A 24,365-nucleotide genomic window follows, 5' to 3' on the forward strand; every position below is an offset into this window, starting at 1 on the left:
TGCAGTACTGCCAGATCTCACCTCACTGGGCCACTCTAGCATCTCACCGGGTTGCTTTGGGACCGCTATGGAAAACTGCTCCGGCACAGTGCAGCGGTAGCAGCAGAGGCAGAGCCAGCACCACCCCCCCAGCATGTTCTCAGCAGCAGCCCCCTGGCAGAAACCCCCCCACCCCACCGAGCAGCAGCACCCCCCCCCCAGCACCATTTCCACCTCCCCCTTATTGGCAGCACATCCCCACCCGGCAGCAGCACCAAGTCAAATCTGGACAAACATGATTCTTTCACGTTTCATGACCGGTCATTCTACTTCGTACTCCTCCAGTTCGCTGTAAATTATAGAGCGCCAAATACAAAATGGCAGCCACTAAGGCTGTTTTGATCACCTCCAGCACCTAAAATTTACCACTTCACGCCTGAACTCAAGCCCTCCACTGTAACACTGGAGTCACCTCTAATCTACTCACTGATACTCAGTTTGGGTTTTGCTAGGTCGACTTTGCCGTCGAAACTCATCAGAGCTCTGTCCAGACGGACCAAAGAACAGAATTCTAGAGGTAATGTGAAAGTGATTTCAAAGCACTAAATTAAAGCAGTGTTAATACCCGATAAGTCTCAAGATGTCTAATCAGCGTGTTTGACATCCAATCACCCTCCCTAAATAATAATTCCCTGCACTCCTGGTGCATGGTATATACCATTAAAAGGGGGTACTCTGATAGCACCTCTCAAATCCAAGGCCCCCATCACCAAGGAATGCTTTCCTGATAGCTCATATATTTTGAACTTTCTTACTTGGTCCAAATGCTCCTCCTTGTCCCAGAAAATCATAAAATTCTCAGAGCACAGACTATAATCTGGCAAGTCTTTGACAATTGCACATTTAATATTTCGGAAGGTCTCATAAAAGCATTCAGAAGTCAAACAAGATTGTGTTATGTACTTGCCTCCAAGCAGACTTTACATTCTTATTCAGATTTACTCAAATTAAACTCAATGATTCACTGCACATGATTGTTTTCATCCAACCGATCACCATATGATTCACATTGCAAGATGTTTCAGATTAAGTGTTAGGTTTGTTTCAGAAAAGGCCATGTAATAAGATATTATCATAACAAATTTTAAAGTTGTTTTATGTTTTGTTTTGTTTTTGGACAGGGAGAATTATTTCAAACTAACACCATCAAGTGTATTTCCCTCTAAATGAGCAAAGATTGCTTTTTAGTCGATATGTTGTTTTGGCCTACAGTAAATATTGCAGTTATAATATACTATTATATAATATTAAAATATTACAATATCTTGTCAATATTATAAGTAGCAACTGTAAGATAATAACAATGTAAAAGCTTTACTCTTCTCAAAATCTTACCTCCTGTTGGTCTCATGTCAACTTCCACTACAGTGGGATAGGATTAATGCTTATTGAGTGCACTGGGCATGACGTTCTAAGCATCTGAAATGAATATCATTTGACAGAGTATTTACATATTCTGATCTCTGATCTGCTAAAGTAAATTAAAAATGATATAAATAGTCATCTTCCATATTACCAAGAGACACTTCAGTATCCTAAAGCCCATTTGGAAAGAAGTTTTATGCAGCCATCTGTTATCATTAATGTATGAACATCTGTAACCAATAGAATCTTTCCTTTGATGTTTTGATGATCGCATCAAACGAGTATCTACCATAGAACTTTTTAAAGAAAATGTTCAGTCGATTGAACTTAGTGTTCGATGAAGATAGCCTGTACTAACAGAGGGAAATCTAGTTCTTCATAAAAAGTTGAATCCTGATGTTGTTGATAGACAGGTGTATTTGTTTGTAGCTACTTCTTCCATGCGGTAGAGTATAATTCTATCTTTATTGAGATGCAAGATATTTTGTTTTATTGTACATTTACAGTAACAAATAATATAGTCTTGAGGGGTGATCCTTAATACTTACTGATCATTGCTGCATCAAAATTGTTTTATTTGTTCTGGTATTATTCACTCATTGTCACTACACATTCTCTCCATCACATGATGCTGGTATGTTTATATCACTTACACAGTCCCATGAATTAAGACGGATACTATTATTTGATTGCTGTCATATATCAGAAGCCTCCAGGATCAGATGGTGGGCATTCTCGCACCTGAAAAACTCTCTAGATAGTGGATGCAGTGGTTGTAATCTTCCAGCATCCTTAGACTCTGGAGAAGTAAATAAAGTTGGAAAGCTGCCCACGTTACATTTATTCAAAAAGCATGTAACTATAGGCTTGTTTACCTAACCTTTATCATATGTTAAATCAGTTATCAAGGAGATAATACCAGGCATTTGGAAAGGTAGAAACTGAACAAAGAGAGTCAGGGTGGCCTTATGAAGAGGAAATCATGTCTGACAAAATTAGTAGAGTTCTTTGACGAAGTATCATCCAGAATGGGTAGCAGGGAATCAGGGGATATAATGTATTTGGATTTCAAGTGACATTTGACAAGGTGCCAAACACAAGATTACTTTTATGGTGGTGGAGAGAATAGATAGATGGAGTATTGAGTGACTGGGAGCAACAGTAAAACAAAATGGATCATTTTCAAGTTAGTAATCTGAAATCTGATGGGATTGTAACTGCTTACAGTGTGTATTAATGATTTGGAGGAAGAAATTTAATGTACTGTAGCCACATTTGCCAATTAGCTGATATAGGGAGGTAAATTGGGACAGCAAATCTTTGGCAAATGCTGTATAATGTGGGAAAATGTCAAGTTGTTCACTCTGGAAAGAAGAATGCTAACACATCTTGTTATTTAAATAGAAAAAAGACCTCAGAGATCTGCTGCACAAAAGAATTTCATGCATGAAACATGGAAGGTTGGCATACAAGTTCTGCAGGTCATGGAGGTGGCTAATGAATGCTGGCTTTAATTTCAAGGTTGTCAGCGTATAAAAGCAGGGAAGTCTCACCCATTGTGCAAGGCATTAATGAGGCACTAATCTTAGATGTCAAGAGTACTGTAAATAATTTTGGTCCTCTTTAAGGAAAGAATTGATATAATTGGAGGCAGTTCAGTGAATGATCCTGGGCATGGAGAGACACTTGAAATAACTAGGTCTATAGTCTATGAAATTTAGAACTATGAGAAAAGATCTTAATGAAAATTATCGGATTCTCAGGAGGCTTGTCAGAGTAAATGCTGGGAGGGTACTTCCATTCATGGGAGACTAGATCCAGTGGTCATTTAATATTGAAATTGAAAAAAAAAATTCTCTCAAAGGGTTGTGAATCTTTTGCCCAGAAAAAATATGGAGGCCTAATGCTTTCCTGTGTGAAAGTTGAGGGAGGCACTCATTGGGATATTTAGTGAGGGTTGTGATAGTACAGATTCTATCCTCAATGTGTATATGTACATATGTACAGATTGTAGTGTAGGATGACTGTGATTGGCTGAAAGTGTAGCCACGCCTACTGGCAGGTATTAAAGGATTACTCCCTGCCAGACTAGGTCATTCTGGACTGGTTGACCTACTTGTGATATGCTCCAGTCTTTTAGTTAATAAAAGCCTTGGTTTGGATCAACAAGTCTTTGGTTCTTTCGACGCGCACTACAAGGGTGTGAAAACAGATAAATAAAATTTGTGTTTTACTTCTGAGTAAAATTATCCATGGATCTGTTTGAGTGATGGAGCAATGTCATGTTGATGAATGGCCAACTCCTGTTCCTTAACTTTTTAAAAACTTTAGATATACTGCACAATAACAGACCCTTTCAGCCCATGAACCCATGCTGTCCAATTACACTCAATTGACCTACAACCTTGGTACATTTTGAAGGATGGGAAGAAACTGGAGCACCTAGAGGAAACCCTTGCAGACATTCGGAGAATGTACAAACTCCTTACAGACAGCATTGGATTCGAGTCTGTGTCATAGGTGCTGTAACAACATTGAGCTAACCTCTAGGCTAACCGTGCCATTCTTATTTCTTGTGCTCTTATATCTCAAGATGCTGATTCAGCCCCTACTTCATGTTCTTTGCTCATCTTCACATTCATCCCATATTCATACCAAAAGCATATATTCTCAAAATAATTTCACCAAGTAATGTCACATGCATTATAGAAGAGGGCAGCTCCAATATTCTAAATCTCAATTTCTGTTTAGATTATAGGGATGTAATCATGTTGTGACAAATGAACTGGCAAGGCTTTCTCCTCAATCTCCACTGAATGACATTACAGTGTCATTTCTAGCAAAGGACAGAAGTCTCCACCATCTTTCTGATGGAAAGCAGAAATAATGATCAGACTGTAGATCAGTTCGAGCCCACACAGTGTTTTCTCCTACTGATCACTAAGCTTGTTCAAACCGTGAGAAATCTGTCCCCACCTGGTACCTGTGGAATCTGTGGGAGAAATTTGAGCATTGGTGCAGAAAATAAAGTGTTCCCTTGGAGCATCTGGGCACTTGGACATGCTGCGTGATGGACTTGAATCCTCAAGTGTGCTGCTCCTGCAGCTGGTGAACTTCTCCAGCTGAGCTGCCAACTGCAACAAAAAGTCCCAGATCACTCACAATGCCTGAAGCAAACCTGATACTCTCGGGTCATTTGTTAATGAATGAAAAGCATATTCTTATATTCAGGTGTTTCTTTTACCATAGCTGATGATGCCCTTTCACCTTATGGCGATTGCTCAACAATGCCTTTGGTGTCTACTCTCTCTTCTCCCCCTGCGAGGAATATCTGTCGGTTAGTACATGGCAGTGGCCTGGAAGGAGTGTGGATGTGCTGGATGATTTGGATTTCATCGTCCAAATTTTAGGGCAGAAGGATTGTGTTGAATTGAGAGGGAGTAGGATATGATTGGAGGGGAGGGAGGTGAGTGCTTGTTGATGTAGGAGGTTTTTTTTAATGGGAAGAGAAACTAGTCCTCTCTTTCATTAGTAGGACCATGATTCTCAATAACCATAAAAAAAACCCACAAGAGATGCTTTCCTTCTTCCCTCGCTCCACACCTTCAATGAGTGTCTGAAAAAGCTTTCTGCTCCACAGCAGCTGAAGTCCCATACTTAGGCTTAAACAACACTGTTGAAAACCTCCAAACTCTTGAGGATTTTCATCTCTTGAAATCCACACAGAGTAGGTTATTGCACTACTTTTGACACTCTGTAAGACCCATTCAACATTGATAGCCACCGCTGAGATTCCACTGGAGCACAAGCAGCAGTTAGCCAAAGTATGGGTGGCATAATGGAAGCTGAGATATTAGCCAGCAGAGGGTGTATCACAGCTGCTTCTTATATTGACAGACAGAGCTATCCAATCTAAGTTAGAAATGGTGAGTATCAAGGGCTTTGCCAAGTTGTTGCCATGATCCTCCATGCTATCTGACATTAAGAGTATTATTTCTGAACAAGTTTCATCCATTAAACATATGTGAGTGTCTCGTTTTAGAGCCTGGCCCCTCAGAATCTATGCATCCTTTGAACAGGTGCCTGAGTTGTCCTTTCAGGGCAAGGTTCAAGTGAGGAGAAACTTAGAACGTTAAGTGAAAAGGATAGTGCAGGATTGTGAGATGAATGATAATCAGAGAAGTGGAAGGGCGCATTAACTTCCAACACTTCCGCCAGCTTCAGTGTAATCCCATCACCAGCTGCATCTTCCCCTATCCACTCTTTCCAGTGATCAGTCTCTTCAAGACTCTGGGTCTGTTCTTCCCTGTCCACCTAACCTTCCATCCACTTAGGATTATCCTGCTCTACTTGTTCAGTCTCATCAGTTACATAGGGGTATATTTGCTTTAGAGGCAGTTCAGAAAAGATTCATGGAATAATAATATTTTCTGATGTAAAATAAACGTGATCAAGTTGGGCCAATCCTCGTCAGAGTTCAGAAAATGAGTGGCAATTAAAACACAAGAAACAGGACCTGCAGTACGCTCCACTATTCCTGAAGATTGGCCGATTTTCTACCTCCAAGCACCATGACCATATCTCTGAATATCCAGAAATCAGTTCATCTCTGTTTTGAATAAACGCAATAACTACAGGTTAAAAATTCCAAATTTCAAAAGCTTCTTAAAAGAAGATATTTCTCTTCATCGTTGTCCCAAATGACCTATCCATTATTCTTAAATCCCCCCCCCCCATCTTCAACTTTTGATCAGGAGAAATATCTTTCCTCTATCTAGCCTGAAAAGCTCTTTCAAATATTAATGAAATATCATTTCATTCTCCTTAATTCTAAAAATACATTTCTTGCTTACTTAATCTCTCCTCATGCTGCAAACGTGCTATTTCAGGAACTGGTTTAGTGAATCTTAAAGACCAAAGGCCATAAGAGATAGAACAGAATTAAATCATTCAGCCCATCAAGTCTGCTCTGCCATTCAAATCATGAGTAATGTAAATTTTCCTTCAACCCCATTCTTCTTCCTTCTCCCCATAACCTTTGACACCCTTACTAATCAAAAACCTATCACCTCTACTTTAAATCTATCCAATAATGGCCTCCACAGCCATCTATGGCAATGAATTCCACAAATTCACTACCCTCTGGCTGAAGAAATCTCCTCATATCTCTGTTCTGAAGGGAAGTCCTTCTCAAGCTATGCTCTCTGTTCCCAGACTCCCCCACAACTGGAAAAAGCTTCACATGACTAATTTTCTTTGCACTCTTTTATCACAAATAGATAACGAGACTAAACTGTACATAATGCTCCAGGTGTTGTCCCACAAAGGCCCTATGTAATTGCAATAAAACTTCCTGACTTCTCTCATTAAACCCTTGTAATAAAAAGTAGCAACCCACTTGCCCTCTAATCACTTGCTGCACCTACTTACTGGCCTTCAGTAACCTTTGAACAATTGCACCCAAGTCTCTTTGTACATCTACACTGCTTAACTTCTCAAGATTTAACAAATACTCAACCTGTCTGACCTCACATGTTTGCATATTTGCCTGGTTCTCTCCCTTCATCGCTCAATTTGTGCTTATCCCTTTGAAGCCTCCAAATGTCACTCCATTATCACCAGTAAACGTGGAATGGTGATGATTGATCCTCTCGGCAATATCATTGATATAAGCTGAAACCCACTAGTCAGAGCCTGCTCACTTAAGGAGCATCTACGTATTGGTGTTCTTTCTGTTCACTAATGAATTCTCAATCTGTATCTTCACTACAAATTTCATGTGCTGTAACCTTGTTAATTAACTTCCTGTGCAGGAGCTAATCAAAAGCCTTCTGAAAATACAAATTCGCAATATTCTTAGCCCCCATCCCTTTATTGGTAATTCTCATCACGTCCTCAAAGAATACCATCAGATTTGTAAAACATTATTCTCCCTTTATTGATCCATGTTGATTCTGTTCAATTCCAATATTTTCAATGTGTTTTTACATCCTTCAGTATACCAGCATTTTGATTAAAAAATGTTAGGCTGACAGATCACTATGTCCATGTTTCCTCTTCTACACCCCCCCCCCCCCCCCCATTTTTGCTTAAACAATGGAATCATATTTGCTACCCTCCAATATTTGATGGCCCCCAGTTAGGGAACATGTTTTCAGAATGAGAATTTAACTATTTCAGGCACAAAAACAGAAAAATGTAGATCCGGGAGCGATGATTATAATGATGAGGAGCTTATTGTCATACACATTGATACAATTTACATATGCACCAAAATTCATAGGTGCTGCAGTCAAACAGGTACTTGTAAAGAAAATCTATGATGGTAAACAAATTAATTTCAATTAAAAGAGATGATAAACACACAATCATGGTAACATGAGGCAAAAATAGTGACTTGCAGTAGGGCAAACAGTCCTTGTGTGGCATCAGAGCAGTCTGATTAATGTATCAAGGAGAGCTTCAAGTGTCTGAAAGCTGTTGCAAGGAAACTATTCTTGAACCTACAGGTTATTGTTTTCAGGCTTCTGCACCTTCTGCCTGAAGCAGCAGCGAGAAGGGGGCTGTGATCAGGGTAGTGGGTTTCTTTTGATGTTGGCTGCCTTCTTGAGGCAGCACCTCACTTAAATGTCCGCAAAGAATGGGAGGCCAGAACCTGTGATGGACCTGGCTATGCTATTACCTTCTGCAGCCTTTTGCATTCAAAGATACTTGAATTGGCAAACCAGTCACCATACTTGCCATAGTGCACCTGTGGAAGTTTGACAGAGTAACTGATGACACCAAAGTTCCTCAAACTCCTTCAAAAGGGGAGACATTAGTGGATCTTCTTCACAATTGTCTGGATGTGCTGACTCCATGAAAGGTCTTCTGAAATATGGACAACCAGGAACTTAAATGTTTTGACTCTTCCACCTTCCTATCAATGCAGAGAGGAACATGGTCCCCTAGTCTTTCCTTCCTAAAATCAACAGTCAGCCCCTTGATTTTGGTGGTGGTGTGAGCAAGATTGTTATTTTGTCAGCACCCAACCAGATTCTTGCTCTCCATCTTGTATGCTGATTCATCATTTCCAGCAATGTCAACAATGGTAATGTCATCAGCAAACTTGGCTACACAGTCAAAAGTGTACAGGTAACAGAGTAGGGGTCTTAGCATGTAGCCGTGGGGTACCCCTGTGTTAATGGACAGAGAGGAGGAGGTGATGTTGACAATCTGAGCTGAATGGGGTCTGCCCATTAGGAAATTGAGGTTCCAGTTGCAGAGGGACATGGGCTTTGCAGTGTTGAATGTCAAACTGCAATCAACGAACAGCAACCTAACTCAGGTGTTCTTGTGATCTAGATGATCTAACGCAGATAGAGTGCCAGCGAGATGGCATCTGCTATTGACCTGCTGTGACAACAGGTGAACCAAAGTTGACCCAGGTCTGCCCAGAGATAGGAGTTGATTCACTCCACAACCAACCTCAGAAAACACTTCATCACCTTGGGCCACCCGGCCTCACAAGTTTGCCTTGAGATTTTACATGATCAGGACTGATTTGCTCAAGGTCTCATCTCCAATCCCAGCACCCTGTTCATAACATGCCATATCACAAGCGTAGATAGTTTGACTGTCTTGCTTTCAGAATCTTCTGTTAAGGAGTGAGACATGACTCAGCCTACAAATGTCACCTCTAAGCTCCACCCTCATCTTGTTTTGATATAGTTTCCAAAACCTTTCCATATCATGACTACAGTAGAATGGAAGCAGACATCCTTTGTTATTATTGCTGCAACGTGAATCAAAACAAGTTAATGAGTTAAAGAGAAACTAAATTCCTTGCTGTTAGGTTGACAGAAAATGGGTCAGCAATGAATTTAAGATTTTCAATATCTCAGCTATGTTTTGAGCATTGCTGTCCAAATAGATACAGAAGGTTCCTGATTTTGTTAGAGAGAACATCTGCTGGAAGGTAGAAATATGACCTACAGAATGCAGCTGTCTGTAGATGAGTTTCAGTTTAGTCTGAAAAGATATGATTTAGCCAGTGAGGTCAGACACAAGCTGTTTCTTAACCTGCAGCAGCACATTCATATCATTAAAATAGGCAGTAAAGTGCATGAAGAAAGCAAAATCATGACACTAGTTAGAAAGCTCAGTGATATGCAAGAATAGCATCACAGAATCATAGGACATGCAAAACAAGTCAGAAGAAGCATTCATTTAAAAGACACCAATTAACCAGGCAGAGATAGCAAAGATCGTTAATGAAAAGTTCTTATTGATCAACTTTAAACTTTTGGAGAAGAATCCAAGGAGGCCCAATGTGGGGAGTGCTTTTGATGTGGTCTATCTGTATTGTAACATAATATCAAAGCAGGCTGTTTCATCTTGTATTCGTATGTGTGAGTTCTTCAACAACACATGGATGAAGGAAAAGGTTATTTGCTTTAAAGTTGATGTAAACAGTACCATGAGGCTGCAAGCCTCCATTACAGATCTTACATACTGTCTCTTGCTCTGCATCAGCCCCCTGCTGGCAGTGAAGTTTAATCAAACAGGAACTATAATCAAGGCCTTGCTAGTGGCCATACAAACATGATCACTATCATTACACAGGCTGTTCATAAAATTGTCATAGCTCATAGGATCGACGAACACTTGATCTAAGATTGGCATGGTGGCAGGAAAGAAAGGGTCCAAGGATATTTTTGTGAGTGAACATCTCAAGAGGGAATATAAGCTGTAAGTTTCATTCTTCCTTTATCTTGTGCCACTAATATAAGGAGGAAAGCTTTAAACTACAGGACAGTACAACTGAGCTCAAAATTTTCAAATAGATGGGTGAGATATTGAATTTGGGAACATCCACAGATCTTCAAAGGGAACTGGGCAGGTGAATAGAATGGTTAAAAAAAAATATGATGGATGCTTTTTATTATCTCAGGGTCAGATCACAAGAACAAGGTCATTGTGGTGGAACTATATATAACAAAAATTAGATCACTCTGTATATTTCAGGTCACCATATTACAGGAAGGTTAAAGATTGCACTGGAAATAATACCAAGGACAGTAACAAGGAGTGGAAATTTGTAGTTCTTTGGAGCAACTGGATAAGATGAAGTTATTTAATATTTGACAGAGGAAGTTGAGGGGGAATTTATATTATGAGGGTAATTTTTGGATAAAATAAATGGAACGGACCCTTTTCCCATAATAGAAAAGTCAAAATCCAGGGGAATGAGATTTAAAGTAATTGAGAAGGAAGATTTTTTTTTCACATAGAATGTCCTTGTTGCTATTTAGAATGTCCTCATTGTCCATGACAAAAGCCCTCATAACATTTAAAAAAGAACATTAAGTACTTGAAGAGCGTGGACCAGGTGCTGAAAGGTGAGATTAGGAGGCTCCCTTTTCAACAGTAGAGCACTAATATGTCAAGTTCAACTTTTTGTCACATGTTCCAAGAAAAGCAGTGATAAGAGGCTTTGTAAGCAGTCCAATTAACCATTTCATATATACTGTAACAAGTAGGACATAGTACAGAAGGACAGAGTTACAGAGAGAGATCAGATTAAGCAGAGCAAGGCAACATGATTTTATCATTCTCAGGATCTTTCAGGAGTCTGATAGCCATGAGAAAGAAATTGGCCCTTAATCTGGTGGCATGTGATCTCATACTCATGAACCTTCTTTCTGACTAGAGGTTGTGGAGAGATTATGGCAGGGTGGGATGAGTTTTCATTTGTTGGCTGCTTTTTCAAGGTGGTGAGAGGTATAAATGGATGCGATGGAGAGGAAGGGGTACATTCAGCACATTGTAGATGTTTTGCTGAACGGTTGTTGAGATCTGCAATTCGTGGATGCAGTGTTAATCTATAGATTCTTTAAAATTGGGACATTAAAATATTCCTCTTAAAATTCAATTCCATTGGCATGAGAAATTAAACATGTATTCACTCCTACATTCTGAAAATCCTGTATTTCCTCCCTGTGTTTCCACCATTGGTGTTTCCAATTGTCCTGCCACCTTACCCTATGATCGCTGTCTCTAACACACTTTCCTGCCTCTTCAGACCCAACGGTTCTTGTGTCCACACGTGCCTCTAAGTCTCCTTCCCTCTCTAACCTTGCTGCCTCTGACAATCCTTCATTCCACTTCAGCCTTCCTGTTCCCAACTCCCTCCCACCCACCCCCCCTGACCATTCCGTTCTGCCTCTTTGGTCTCACAATCACAACTTTCCTTCTCTCTGCTTCACTGCCTCCACTGCTCCATCCCACTGTCTCTGACACCCTTTTTATCTACTCCAATACTGATGCATCCAACACACCTTTCACCCTCTGATTTTACTATCTCTAACATTTCATTCCTCCACACTGACTTTGCTATCTCCAAGACTCCTTTCCTCCATTCCAGCAAGTTCTGGAAGCAGGATCCCACCCTTCAGTCCAAATTCCTTGTGTACTTTGGGGGTTGTTCTGCTTTTGTTCCTGACAGAGCAAAATGTCTAGACATGCCAGGAAAGTGAAGATTGAGTAAAATATAACAGAGAGGCAAGAATTGGTCTTCAGTGAGGAAAAGTAGAAAGTAAAATAAAGAAAACAAACATAGATTATGTTTCAGACTCAGCATCACTCAACAGTTAAAATTTGCTCCTGTACTGTTTTCAGTAGACTGAATGACATGCGAGGCATACTTGCTCTTTGCTATTCCTGGCTAAAAAGAGTTGCTTGGGCATTCAGCTCAGAGAACCTTGATGTGGAGAGAATCACATTCCTCAAAACGGATGATGCTGATTTGGCAAACCCATAGATTCAAAAGGTTAATTAAAGAGTGTGTGATTTTTTTTCCACTCAGTTTTCCTTTATATGCTGTGCCCTGACTCTCCTCTGAGAGCCAACTACATAGAGCATAGAACAGTACAGCACAGGAACAGGCCTTTTAGCCCATGTGCCTGTGCTGAACATGATGTCCAAATCAAACTAAAACTCTGCTGCCTTCTCTTTATCCCTCCATCATCATATTCGTGTCTATCTGGAAACCTGTTGTATGCTACCGTTGTATCTGTTTCTATCATGACTCCTGGAAGCCTATTCTCTGTGTAAAATATTTGCCCCATACATCTCCCTTAAACTTCTTTCCCTTCACCTTAAACATGCATCCTTTGTGTGATGTTGAAGAAAAGATTATGACTGTCCAAACCATAAGTACACTCTAAACCAGTCATCATCCTTGTAAACCTCTCTATACCCTTTTTAAAGATTCCACACCCTTCCTGTAATGGGGTGACCAGAATTTGACACAGTATTCGAAGTGTAGCCTAACCAAAGTTTAGTATAACTGCAACATGACTTCCTTATTCCCTGCTCAATAAAGCCAAGCGTACCATAAGTCTTCTTTACCAACCTATCAATGGACATAGAAGCCAAATCCTTTTGAATATCAATGCTTTTAAGACCCCTTCCAATGATTGTATACATTCTCTTTTAATTTGACTTCCTAAAGTGTAACACCTCACTTACCTGGATTAAACTCCATCCTCTATTTCTGGATCTGCTGCTCTGAAGTTGGATCACATCTACATCATTTGAAATTCCAGGATTTTGCGGATTTCCCCCACTTGCCTTTTCTTTGTGATGAGCCTAACTTTGCACAAGGAAACCCCTGAATTACTTCACTCAGCCAATCACTTTCATTCTTTCATATCCCCTCTTTTTGATGAGGCTTTGGTTCACACTAACAAAATGCCTCAATTGACTCGTATTTATTCCACTGTCAGTTCTTGTTAGTGAAACCTCCTTTGACATTTTCTGTGTTAAAGTCCTACCTAAGTGTTGAAGTGATCACATAATGATTACATTTAACTTATTTGCCAGACATCATCTGGTGAAAGACACACAAAATTGAAAAGGCATGTTCCAAAGATCTAGAATGAAATGAAATGAGTTCATGGGAAAATATTGCTGAAAGATATCTAATCAGTGAAAAACACAGCACAGCTCAACAGGGGATGATGAATAAGAAAAATAAAATGGGAGCAGCTGGAAGAAATGTACAGGCTCACAGAGAAAACAAGCAACTCCAGATCAAAACTTGTTCACTGGTGCACTGTGCCACCCTAAGATGGATAGATGTCAGTCATACATCACAGAAAGACACTTTTCTGCAATTGAGTCTGCACGCCAATCCTACACTAATTGCTTTTGGTCCTCCCACATTCCCATCAACGTCTCCTCCTGCCTACAGACAGGGGGAGACAGTTTATAGCCAACTTCCTTACCATGCCCTTCCTCTGGGATGTCCTCACATTCAGTTGTCTTCACCACTTGCATGTCTTCAGTCTGACGCCTCTCCCATTTAATTGATTTCATTTATTTTTTTTTAATTTAGAGATACAGCACAACCCTGCACTGTCCAAATATACCCATGTGACTAATTAACTTTTGGCCCGTATATCTTTCGAATGCTGAAGGAGACTGAAGCTCCAGGAGGAAGAAAGCATGTGTTCACAGGAGAATGTACTAACTCCTTACAGACAGCACCAGATCTGAACCCAGGTTGTTGGCTCTGTAGTAATGTTAGGCTAACTGCTACACTAACTGTGCCACCCAGTGTTCTTTTCATCTGCTCTGCTCCTTGCTCATATTGCCATGAAACAAAGTGATCCTTTACCATGTTTCAACATTGTGCCTCTCCTCCATCTCCTCTCCTTGGTGTCTTGGCCCTTCTCCTGATTATCCATTGGATATGGTGGTGGAGGATGCAGAAGGTCTCTCTGATGCCCAATAAGGGAATAAAGATGCAAATGTAAGCTGGAACCAAGGCTCTATAAAGGGAATGGACCAAAGCTTAATATGTAGAAGGATTTTCTTAACAAAAAAGATCATATACAGTTGAGATCAATGAGGAGGTTAGAAAATCATATCAGGCAGATCTCTGGGAATTACGCTCTTGATTAGGTCTAGTTCTTAGTGGCCTTTGCTCAGGAGAAGGACAGTGTTTTTATCAAGCCTTAAGAAAATGAACACAAGAACACCCTTGGCCCATTCTGATGGCCTTTATCTGATCACCATTGGCCTTATCCTGGAAGAAGGAGGTGAAGCAGTGTGCCAGTGTCAAATGATAGCTCTATGTAAAAGCAGCAGTGAGAGAGAGGGGGAGGGGTCCTGGAGTGCAGTATTCTGTCTGTGTATTTTCAATTAACAGCAATTTAAATGAGTAATCAGGAACAGAAAAGCATCCAAAATAAAACTTGATAGGGTCCAGGAAAATATCAAAATAAAAGCACTGTAGGAACATTCAAGGTGACGATGAAAGGCAAAGTGAAAAAATAAGTCAAGCCATCTGCTTGGCAGGTGGATAGATGGGGAGAGAATAATAAGGCAGAAGCAAATGGGTAAGGAAAGGTCAAAAAGCAATTAGAGTTAAACTAGAAAACCTGCAGATGCTGAGGTTGAATGCAATGCACATCACATGATATGTAAATGCCTTGCAATACCTTGCTAAAGTCAAGGCAGATGTGACTTTCATACAAGAGAATAAGCTGAACTATCGGAGATGGCCACAGTGATGGTTTCATGGGCTGTTAGCATGTTTGGGGCTCAATAATTATTGTGCCCCCAGTATCTTGCTGCGGGGAGGCTGCTTCATAATCAGCAAGGTGAAGGAGGTGGTGGGGAGACATCTCCTCATGAAGGACCTAAAGTACCATGACATGCTGCTCCATCTGGTCAATGTGTTCGTCTCACCTGTGCAGAGTAAGAAGCAGGCCATCTTCCAGCAGCTCTTACTGTTGCTGGTGACATCCAGGTCAGTTGCTGTGATCAGTGACTTCATCTGCATCATGGCTGTGGCTGGACAATCCGGCTGTGCCAACAGCAGACTGACCAGCTCCTCCATATTCCTGATGTAGACGGTAAAGGATGAACAGCTATGAGTCGCCTTCAGCAACTTGGCTCTTCAGAGGCAGAGGGAACTGAGCCAACCTATACTAAATTGCAGAAACTCCTACTTCTGCAGTTAAAAGAGGTGAATGTGAAAGAGGAACTTGGAGAGGTGCAAAGTCAACAAGCTGTGTTGTACATACACCTCAAAGTCCTCCAAGATCATCTTGCACTGTGGAGCAGGATGAGACGTGCTCACACTTCTTGTTCCCAAAGGTTTACAGAGGGAGCTCTTGTGATTCACTGCTTTGAAGAGGACAGCTCAGTCACATCCTCACAGATGGCATACAGAGGACCAGCAGATCTTTTTTTATGCTGAATTGTTCTACACTTATGCTACTGACAGACTGGCCTCCCAAAACTTCCTGTCCTCTATCACAGAGGTCTTAGGTGACATCAAGCGGTAAAATCTGAACTAGCCAATTACTGTGGGGGAGCTGATGGACTCTATCCATTCCTTTGGGTCAAGAAAGACACCTGGAAGTGACAATTTTTCAGGTGAGTTGTACATGGCTCAGTGGAACAGGGTAGCCCTGGACCTGCTGGAAGTATACAACGCTATACTCCTGACAAGCACTATGTCAGACTCCATGAGGAAGGGCATCATCACCTTTATTTTCAAACAGAAGGGGAGAAAGAGGGTATCGGGTATTGGAGACCCATATCATTGCTAAACTTCGATTAAAAAATCCTGGGAAAGCCATCGACCTTCGAGTCAAGTCTGTCCTGGGGGAGGTGATCCACCCAGAATAAACCTGCATAGTTCCATCTCTGACAGCCTCACACTGCTCAGAGATACCATCACCTATGTGAAGGACAGGGATGGATAGCTGCCTGGTTATCTTAGACCAGGAGAAGCCTTTTGTCCAGATATCATGTACATGGTTTACAAAATGGGCTCCTGCAGAGGGAATCCAAAATTGTATTAAACTACTCTGCATGGACATCTTTAGCACAGTACAAGCCAATAGATGGGAAGCAGATAGCTTCCCCTTAATGTTTGAAGTCAGGCAGGGTTGCCCACTGTCTCCAGTTTTTTTTTTTGCTGCACAGAATCCTTTGCTGTATCTATCAGGAAGGACAAGGACATAACAGGAGTGGCATTGCCAGCCAATGGAGGTACTCAGGTTAAAGCCTGTCTGTACCTGGATGATGTCTCTTTCTTCTGTTCAGACACCCGATTTGACTGCAGACTGATCAACATCTTTAGCCATTTTGAGTCTGCAGCGGGCGCCAGGCTAAACCGGAAGAAGAGTGAGCCAATGCTGTTCAGTAATTGGAATGAATAGACCACCAACCCCTGCACAGTCAGATCTGACTACCTGAAGGTTTTGAGAATCTGGTTTGGAGGGGCCAAGGGGTGCAACAAAAATTGGTCAGAGTGGATGGCAAAAGTCCACTAGAAATTGGGTCTGTTGGCATGGCACTCCCTCTTGATAACAGGGAAGAACCTGGCCATCAGATGCAAGGTGTTATCGGTACCAGGAGGACAAAGGACAGCACTCCTACTGACAGAACCATCATCCAGTGCAGCATATAAAGGTTGTTTAGATCAGGCAGGATCTGCAATGCTCTCAAGAAACATTGGACAGTTTGGCATATTTAAATGAGATGGCTTCAATTAAATTCAACCTTTTTTGAAAACATTAGACCTCTCATGCCATTGCAACCCACACTTATACTGGGATCAGTCAGATAGATGTGCAATACTGTATACGAAAGTGCTGGAGAAACTCAGCAGATCATACAGCATCTATAGGAAGCAATGGTGGAAATAGAGAAGGATTACAAATGGGATACAGAGACAGGTGCGGACAAGGGAATCCTGATATTGTTGCTTCTAGTGGTGGAGGGGGCAGGGCAGGAAATAGAAGAGATGTGAATAAAGGCTAAATCGATGGCAGTAAAGGGGAAGCCACATTTATTTTGAAGGAGGACATCTTGGATGTTCTGGAATGGAAGACCTCATTCTGAGAGCAGATTTGATGGAGATGGAGGAATGGAATGGAATCCTTGCAGGGGACAGGGTGGGAGGAGGTGTGGTCGAGGTAGCTGTGGGAGTTGATGGGCTTATAGAAGATATCTGTCGAGAGTTTGTCTCCTGAGATGGAGACAGGGAGAGTGTTACCAGAGATACACCAAGTGAATTTAAGGTCAGGGTGAAACTTAGCAACGAAGTGGATATCATTGACCAACTCATTATAGGTGTACAAGCCAGTTCCAATGTAGTCTTCAATGTAGCAGAGGAAGAGTTAAGGAACATTGCCTGTAATTTGTTTCTAGTATTTTAATTTTCAGTTTTGCTTCTTGAAAAATGTAGATCAGAATCTGCAGACCTATTTCTAAAATGTATGTGTTTGAAATTTCCTTTGCTCCAGTACCACATGATACTATGTTGCACCTCTCAGCTGTTGTCAGGAATGATTTAAAACCATGATTAAGTGGTTTGAGTGTTTTTGCAATAACATTTCTGATTTGTTCCTTTATATAGATTTTGCAGGAAATAAATACCACTGCTTATTGCCATGACTTTGCTCAACGCTTGATTAGTCTTCAAAAATAAATCTCTCCAAATAAAACCTTTCATGAGTTACCACCTTTGAATGGTTTATTTTAAGTTTCAAAGAATTGCCCAAAATGTTGCTGTAACTTTGCACATTATTTTGCACGCTAAGCTCAAAGACAGTGTCTGATTTTGGAAGCACAATATTTTGAAAAGCTTAAAGCTTAAGGCTGAAATCAGTTCAATTATTTTCTTCACTTCGAAACAACCTGACTGGAATGGTAGCTGTATTTTACTACCCTGTGGCGCCACATGTTGTAATGCTAGTGTACTGCATCTTTGTTATATTTCCCTTTCGTAAAAATATTACCATTGCAATTTAAAGAAAGGAATTGCACTTTGAATTGTACAGTTAAATGTTGGTACTGGGGATTGAAATAATTAATGATATTGGTTCCACTGATGCCAAATATCAACAGTTATAGTATCTGTTTTGATAGGTCGCCGAAACCAGATGCAAAAAGGTTTGTACTTCCAAATCTGACCTGAGATCCAATGACTTCAGCATTGTTGGAAGCTTGCCCCGTGACTTTGAATTGTCGAACTATGACTGCTATGGAAAGCCCATTGAAGTTAATAATGGTCTTGGGAAGCTTCAGTTAAAAAATAATAAAAAGCCTCCACCTCCAAAACCTGTCATCCCAACTGAAGCAAAGCGGATTGACCTCTATGCAAGAGCTCTGTTTCCATTCTGCTTCCTTTTTTTTAATGTCATATACTGGTCTGCTTACCTATGAATATTCCACCATCATTGTTCATTGTATGAGAAACATCAAAGAATATTGAAACATTTCTCAAAACTTCTCAAGCATATTTTTTCTTCCTACATGTTATGTGATTAAAAAACTTGATTTAGAACTCTATGTATGTATTTATGTCGAATTTGAATGAAAGCATGAAATTGCAATGCATATATTCTGTATGTTGCTGTACAGCACCAAGGGTGCTCTGGAGTTCATAAAGAATGAACTATGTTGCAATCTTTCTCCTATTCTAAGAATAACAGGTTTATGATATTGTGATAGATCATTTAAGTGTTAAAATTTGATGATACTTTACATGTATATTACATATAATATATCTTACATTACACATAATATATTACATTACACACGCACATATACAGTAAATGTATATATATTACATTACAGGCACGCTTAAGGTATAAATTTGTGTGTAATAATGAAAATTTTTACATCTTTCAAAGTGTAAATGGAGTTTGTTTTGTCTTGAAATAATGTTCCCAGAAAACCAGCCCCTCAGTTTTTGATCTAAAGTGAGCTATCGTACATTGCCGCTTGTAAATGAGAAAATAAATAGTATAAACTTATTCATTTGATGTTTAAATTGCCAAGTATATTGAGATGCTATATTGTTAAAATAACTATTATATACATATATATATATATATATATATATATATATATATATCAGTAATGGCTTTTGTTTCAACAGTGAATACAATAAATACTAAATATCACATATACAACTTCAGCAATATCTGTCTGAATTCAAATATAAATATTTGGATGTATCAATTATGAATTATGTTATTGAGAGACTATAGAAAAGTATATGAATAGGTACAAATTGTGTTCTTACTGATTAATTTCATACATTGAGACAAAGTGTATGAGCTACTGTATAATCGCAATGCACCTTTTATCAAGTTCTATAATTTTTGAATATTTTGATGTATTTTTTGTGCATAATGCAGGTGTACATTGTGCAAGGTCCTGTAGGTGACCTATAAGATATAATGTTGTAGGAATCTATCCAAAAAGTAGTTAATTTGTACAGTATAATAAACATTGTTCCAAAAAAAACACATTTGTATTAAATTCTACTGCCCTTCCCTAGAAGAATAAAAGTTTTTGATACCATGTCTCCAAAAGTATGCAAGAATAGATCATGAGAAAAGCTCCCAGGGTATCATTGGATCCCTGGACATCAAGAGCAGCAGGGTGCAAGGGAAGAAATACCCTTGTTACTTTGTCAGTTATGCAGGTTGCGAGTTTCAAAATAAAACTGTCACTGACTAGATGAGGTAAATGAATTCTGTTCAATATTAGCTTCTAAATTTACCAAGCTGATCCTTTCCTCCACTTCTATTTCATAGGTCGAAGAACTGGGGCAAGAAGTGTATAAACTGCATAATGCTATACAATGTCTCTAAATTAAGACATTGGCCAGGGTGGTATGATGGATGGCTGAGTATTACATAGCCTACCTTAGCCTCGACACTACAGCTGCATTGGTTATTTTAACAGCTTAATAGCACAGGGTCATGAATTCAAATTCCACCACAGCAGCTTTCAATTAGTAAGATGGAATGTTCTTTTTAAGTAATGATTACCACATAATCTATTGGATTATCATAAAAAATACATCTGCCATTTCAATCACTGTGGTGATACAACCACAGCACTGGGCTGTGTGCCCACCAGCCTACTGCAAGGGGTGACCTCTGTACCTGTAGGCAGAGCACCTGGGAGGCTGACTCCACCTGGCCGGCTGTCAGTCACTGACCTGTATATAGAGTAGAGCCGACCCCTCCCGGGCCGGTCACATGTGGAGCTACAGAAACTACTACTGGTGTACAACAGAGTTTAAGTGGATTAAAGCCTGTAGTACAGTCTTTTCTGTGTTTTGTGTCTGCTTGCTGAACCACAGTGCACCACAATTTAATCCATTTAAAATTTAAAGACCATGGAGAAATTCCTCATCATCGGGAGTCTGGAAATCGACCCCCAACACCCGGATACCCTGGCATACTTCAAGATCTGGAAGCACACGGTTGAGGCAATCATCCAGATGCAGACTGAGGTGATAAACACGAACCACAAGAGACTCATGGTACTTCGCACCAAACTGGGCCCCTGCACTTTCCAGGCCATCAGAGACTGCTTGAACTATGAACCTGTGATGGCTGTCCAGGAAAGCATGTACAAGCCTCTGATAAATGTGTTCTATGCCCGATACCTGCTCAGCGTCAGGGTGCAGCAGTCAGGTGAGACAGCAGGCGCCTATCTGGGGGCTCTGCGTGAGCTAGCTCGCCCGTGCCTGACCGAAATTGGGGTGACTAAAGGGGCGGTGGAGTGACTCATCTGAGATGCCTGCATACGAGGTTTGTGATCGAAGGCCACCCAACAGAGATTGCTGGAAGGAAAGACTGTACTACAGGCTTTAATCCACTTAAACTCCGTTGTACACCAGTAGTAGTCTCAGTGGTTCCACGTGTGACTGGCCCGGGAGGGGCCGGCTTAAGTCTGTATACAGGTTGGTGATTGACAGCTGGCCAGGTGGAATCAGCCTCCCAGATGGTCTTCCTGCAGGTACGGAGGTCAACCCTTGTAGTAGAGTGGTGGGCACACGGCCCAGTGTTGTGGTTGTCTCACCACAGTCATCTCTCAATCATCAACAATAATGGAAGCCTGTTGTCATCAATAATCAACTAATTGATGCCACTTTAGGTTTACAAGTCAAGTTTATCGTCATCTGATTGTGCAAGTACCACCTGACAACAGCGTTCTCTGGACCTTGTTGCAAAACCCACAGACACACAACCAGATATAACACACATACAGACAAACTATGCATATGCAGGACCAACATTCATATTCTGTGTACAAATAAATAGATATTGTTTTATAAATATGAGTCTCAGATGGTGATCGTTCTGCATTCTCACTGCTCGTGGGAGGAAGCTGTTCCTCAGCCTGGTGGTGCTGGCTCTGATACTCCTGTATCTCTTTCCCAATGGGAGCAGCTGAAAGGTGCTGTGTGTGGGGTGGAAGGGGTCCTCTGATTTGCCTGTCCTCTTCAGGCAACAATCCTCATGGATCAAACTGGACAACTGTAAGCATGTTGCTTAAATTATACATTTAAAATAGACACTAAAGTTTTAAATTTGGGAAAGCTTGACTTCTGAGCAATGAGGTAGAAAGGGACCAGGGTTAACTGGCCAATGGGCAAAGCAATTGTGGGGCAGTGAAAGTTTTAAAGCCAATAACTAAATGTTATGCACTCCAATTTCTACCACTCTACCCCTTTACACCAAATATCAGGAACTTCACATCTGCTTTTTGTTTTGTTGGCACATAGATTTTGGTGAAGATTTAATCAGGTGGCATGATACAGCAGCGGCCTGGGTTTGAATCCAGTGCTGTCTGTAAGGAGATGGTACTTTCTCCCTGTGTAGGTTTCTTCTGGATGCTTCAATTTCCTCCCACCCTTCAAAATGTATAGTGGCTGGAGGTTATTTGGGCACCACAGGCTCGTGGGGTGGAAGGAACTGTTGCTGTGTTGTATGCCTAATTTTTAAAAAATTCACCTTAAGTTGAAGCTCATAGAATTTGAGGTAAATGACGAATAAATTTCGGGAACCAGCTGAAGGATGAAATTTGGGATAATGATTCGTCAAAAAAAAAAATGAGATGGATGCATCCTGCAATTATTTGTGTTGAAACTTCAACCTATGAATTACTTGGATGATGGGAAAGAATCCTTAATTTCTACAATACACATTGACACCAAGATATGGCACATTTTAAATAGAGCAGATGGAAGCATTTCACCAATGAAACATCATAGATGGGGAAAATGGGCAAAATTGTGGAAAATAGATTTTCAGCTACTTTGAACTGAAAAAGGATAAAACACTGTTATAGCCATTTTTACTGAATTAAATAGATAGCTGAGGGGAAAAAGATGTGGAGTGGAGATAGAACCATGGAAGAGGATTAGCTGACAGAGGGTCACTCTGGTGAGTGTCTGTCATACTGTAACAATTCAATCATAAAAAATAACTATTCAAGAACATGGTTTGCCATCAACTTTTTGAGGCCAATTGTAAATGAGTGATAAAAGGCTTGACAGCATTACCCTATTCATAAAATGAATAAAAGAAACATGGGAATTTAAGGGAACAAAACCTATTGTGTCCTTTGCTGGTTGTATATAGGACACTAAAGCTAACCCCACCTTCCAGCACCAGTGTTGCATGCTTGCAGGTTACATCTCTTCCCATTAACTGCTCAATTGTCCATTACCATTTATGGTCAGATCTGATCACACTGCAGAGTCTAGATTTGATCAATTAGTTGCAGGAGGGCTCTGCTAATTTTTTAGGTGCTGGAGCTTACTAAAAACGGTGACAAGGAAGTTTCATGAGAGCTGTCCTTGGTAGCTGCCATGTTATAAAGGTAAAGGTTCCGTTTTTGTCATGTAATATTACATTTAGAATGTAACATTTATGAAATTCTTTAACTTTTGTCTACCGTAAGGAAGACAGAGAGTCACCACTTTGTCCAGCGCCCCTCACAGAAATGAGGCCCCAGTGAGGAATGAACTCTCGCACCCTGCTTTACAAGACTCTCGCACCCCAGACCCTATTTGGTGGACAAGGTCAAATAAATTAATCCTTCATTTCAATTTATAGAGCATCTGTCACAATCCTTTTCTGACAGTTAAGTCCTTCAAGAATTGTCCATCTCTATCATTGCAAGTTCATTCTAGGCCAATACTACTTGTATTGTTTTTCAACATGGAGAAGAATCACTGATTCATCAACTGACAGCGGACGATAGCTGGTAATCAGGAAGAGGTTTCCTTGCATAAGTTTGACCTTGTGCCACAAGACTTCATGGGATGTGGTAGAGATTTCAAGTTACTCTTGTCTGTATCACCATCTCTGGTCAGTCAAGTCAGTCTATCCAACTAGTGGGATAAGATGTACCCAGGAATTGTGATGGAAGAGACTACCATGTTGTCTGTGAGTATTAGGCCTTTGCTTGCAAGTCTGTGAGACATTTCTCCTAATTTATGCACACTACCCAGATATATATGTGGACTATGCAAACTTTACTAAAATTGGACAAACTTTGCCATGTCACAAATCAATGTCTCAGTTAATCCCTGGATTCCATTTGGCTTTATTTTTGCTGTGTTTGAATATCACAGTCATGAAGTAACTGATAAGTTTGCTATTTCATTTTGGAGAGCATTTAAGAGTTAACCACATAGTTGGATTGGGAGTCACATATAGAAAAAAAACAAGGAGGATGGAAGTGAACCAGATGGACCTTTACAACAAACTGGTCATTTTTGTGACCATCATTACCACGATTAGCATTGCCAAATCTATATTATTAACTGAATTTAAATAGCACAGCCAGTAAATGGAATTTAACCTCAGATCTCTAGATGGTTAGTCCTGGTTTCAGATTAGTAGTCTGGTAAATTAACAACTGCACCGCAAATATATGTTATTCATGTCTCGGGCAGTCATTCTCAATCTTTTTCTTGGCCATCCTCCCTCTCTTCCTGGCCCCCCCCCACCCCCCCCCCACCCAGTTAGGACTCTGCTCAAAGTTAATGGGTCCCTTCCGTGTGAAGAAGTCAAGTTTTGCTTTCTTCCGTACTTTTCTGCTGCCAACTACACAAATGAAATTAAACATTTATGCTA

The 24,365-nt window shown here is 40.5% G+C and overlaps 1 protein-coding gene across 2 annotated transcripts in view; it reads left to right on the forward strand.

The window, feature by feature from the left end:
* The window catches only part of glrbb (glycine receptor, beta b), a 147,194-nt gene extending 127,909 nt beyond the window's left edge, over positions 1–19,285 (forward strand). For both annotated transcript variants that reach the window (XM_069922869.1, XM_069922868.1), the window contains exon 9: positions 18,340–19,285. In XM_069922869.1, coding sequence (XP_069778970.1) covers positions 18,340–18,636 — 297 coding nt within the window. In that variant the 3' untranslated portion in view covers positions 18,637–19,285. The remainder of the gene's footprint in view (positions 1–18,339) is intronic.
* Positions 19,286–24,365: the final 5,080 nt, after the last annotated feature.

This window comes from Narcine bancroftii, chromosome 3 (genome assembly GCF_036971445.1).
Source record: "Narcine bancroftii isolate sNarBan1 chromosome 3, sNarBan1.hap1, whole genome shotgun sequence".
Lineage (NCBI taxonomy): Eukaryota > Metazoa > Chordata > Chondrichthyes > Torpediniformes > Narcinidae > Narcine > Narcine bancroftii.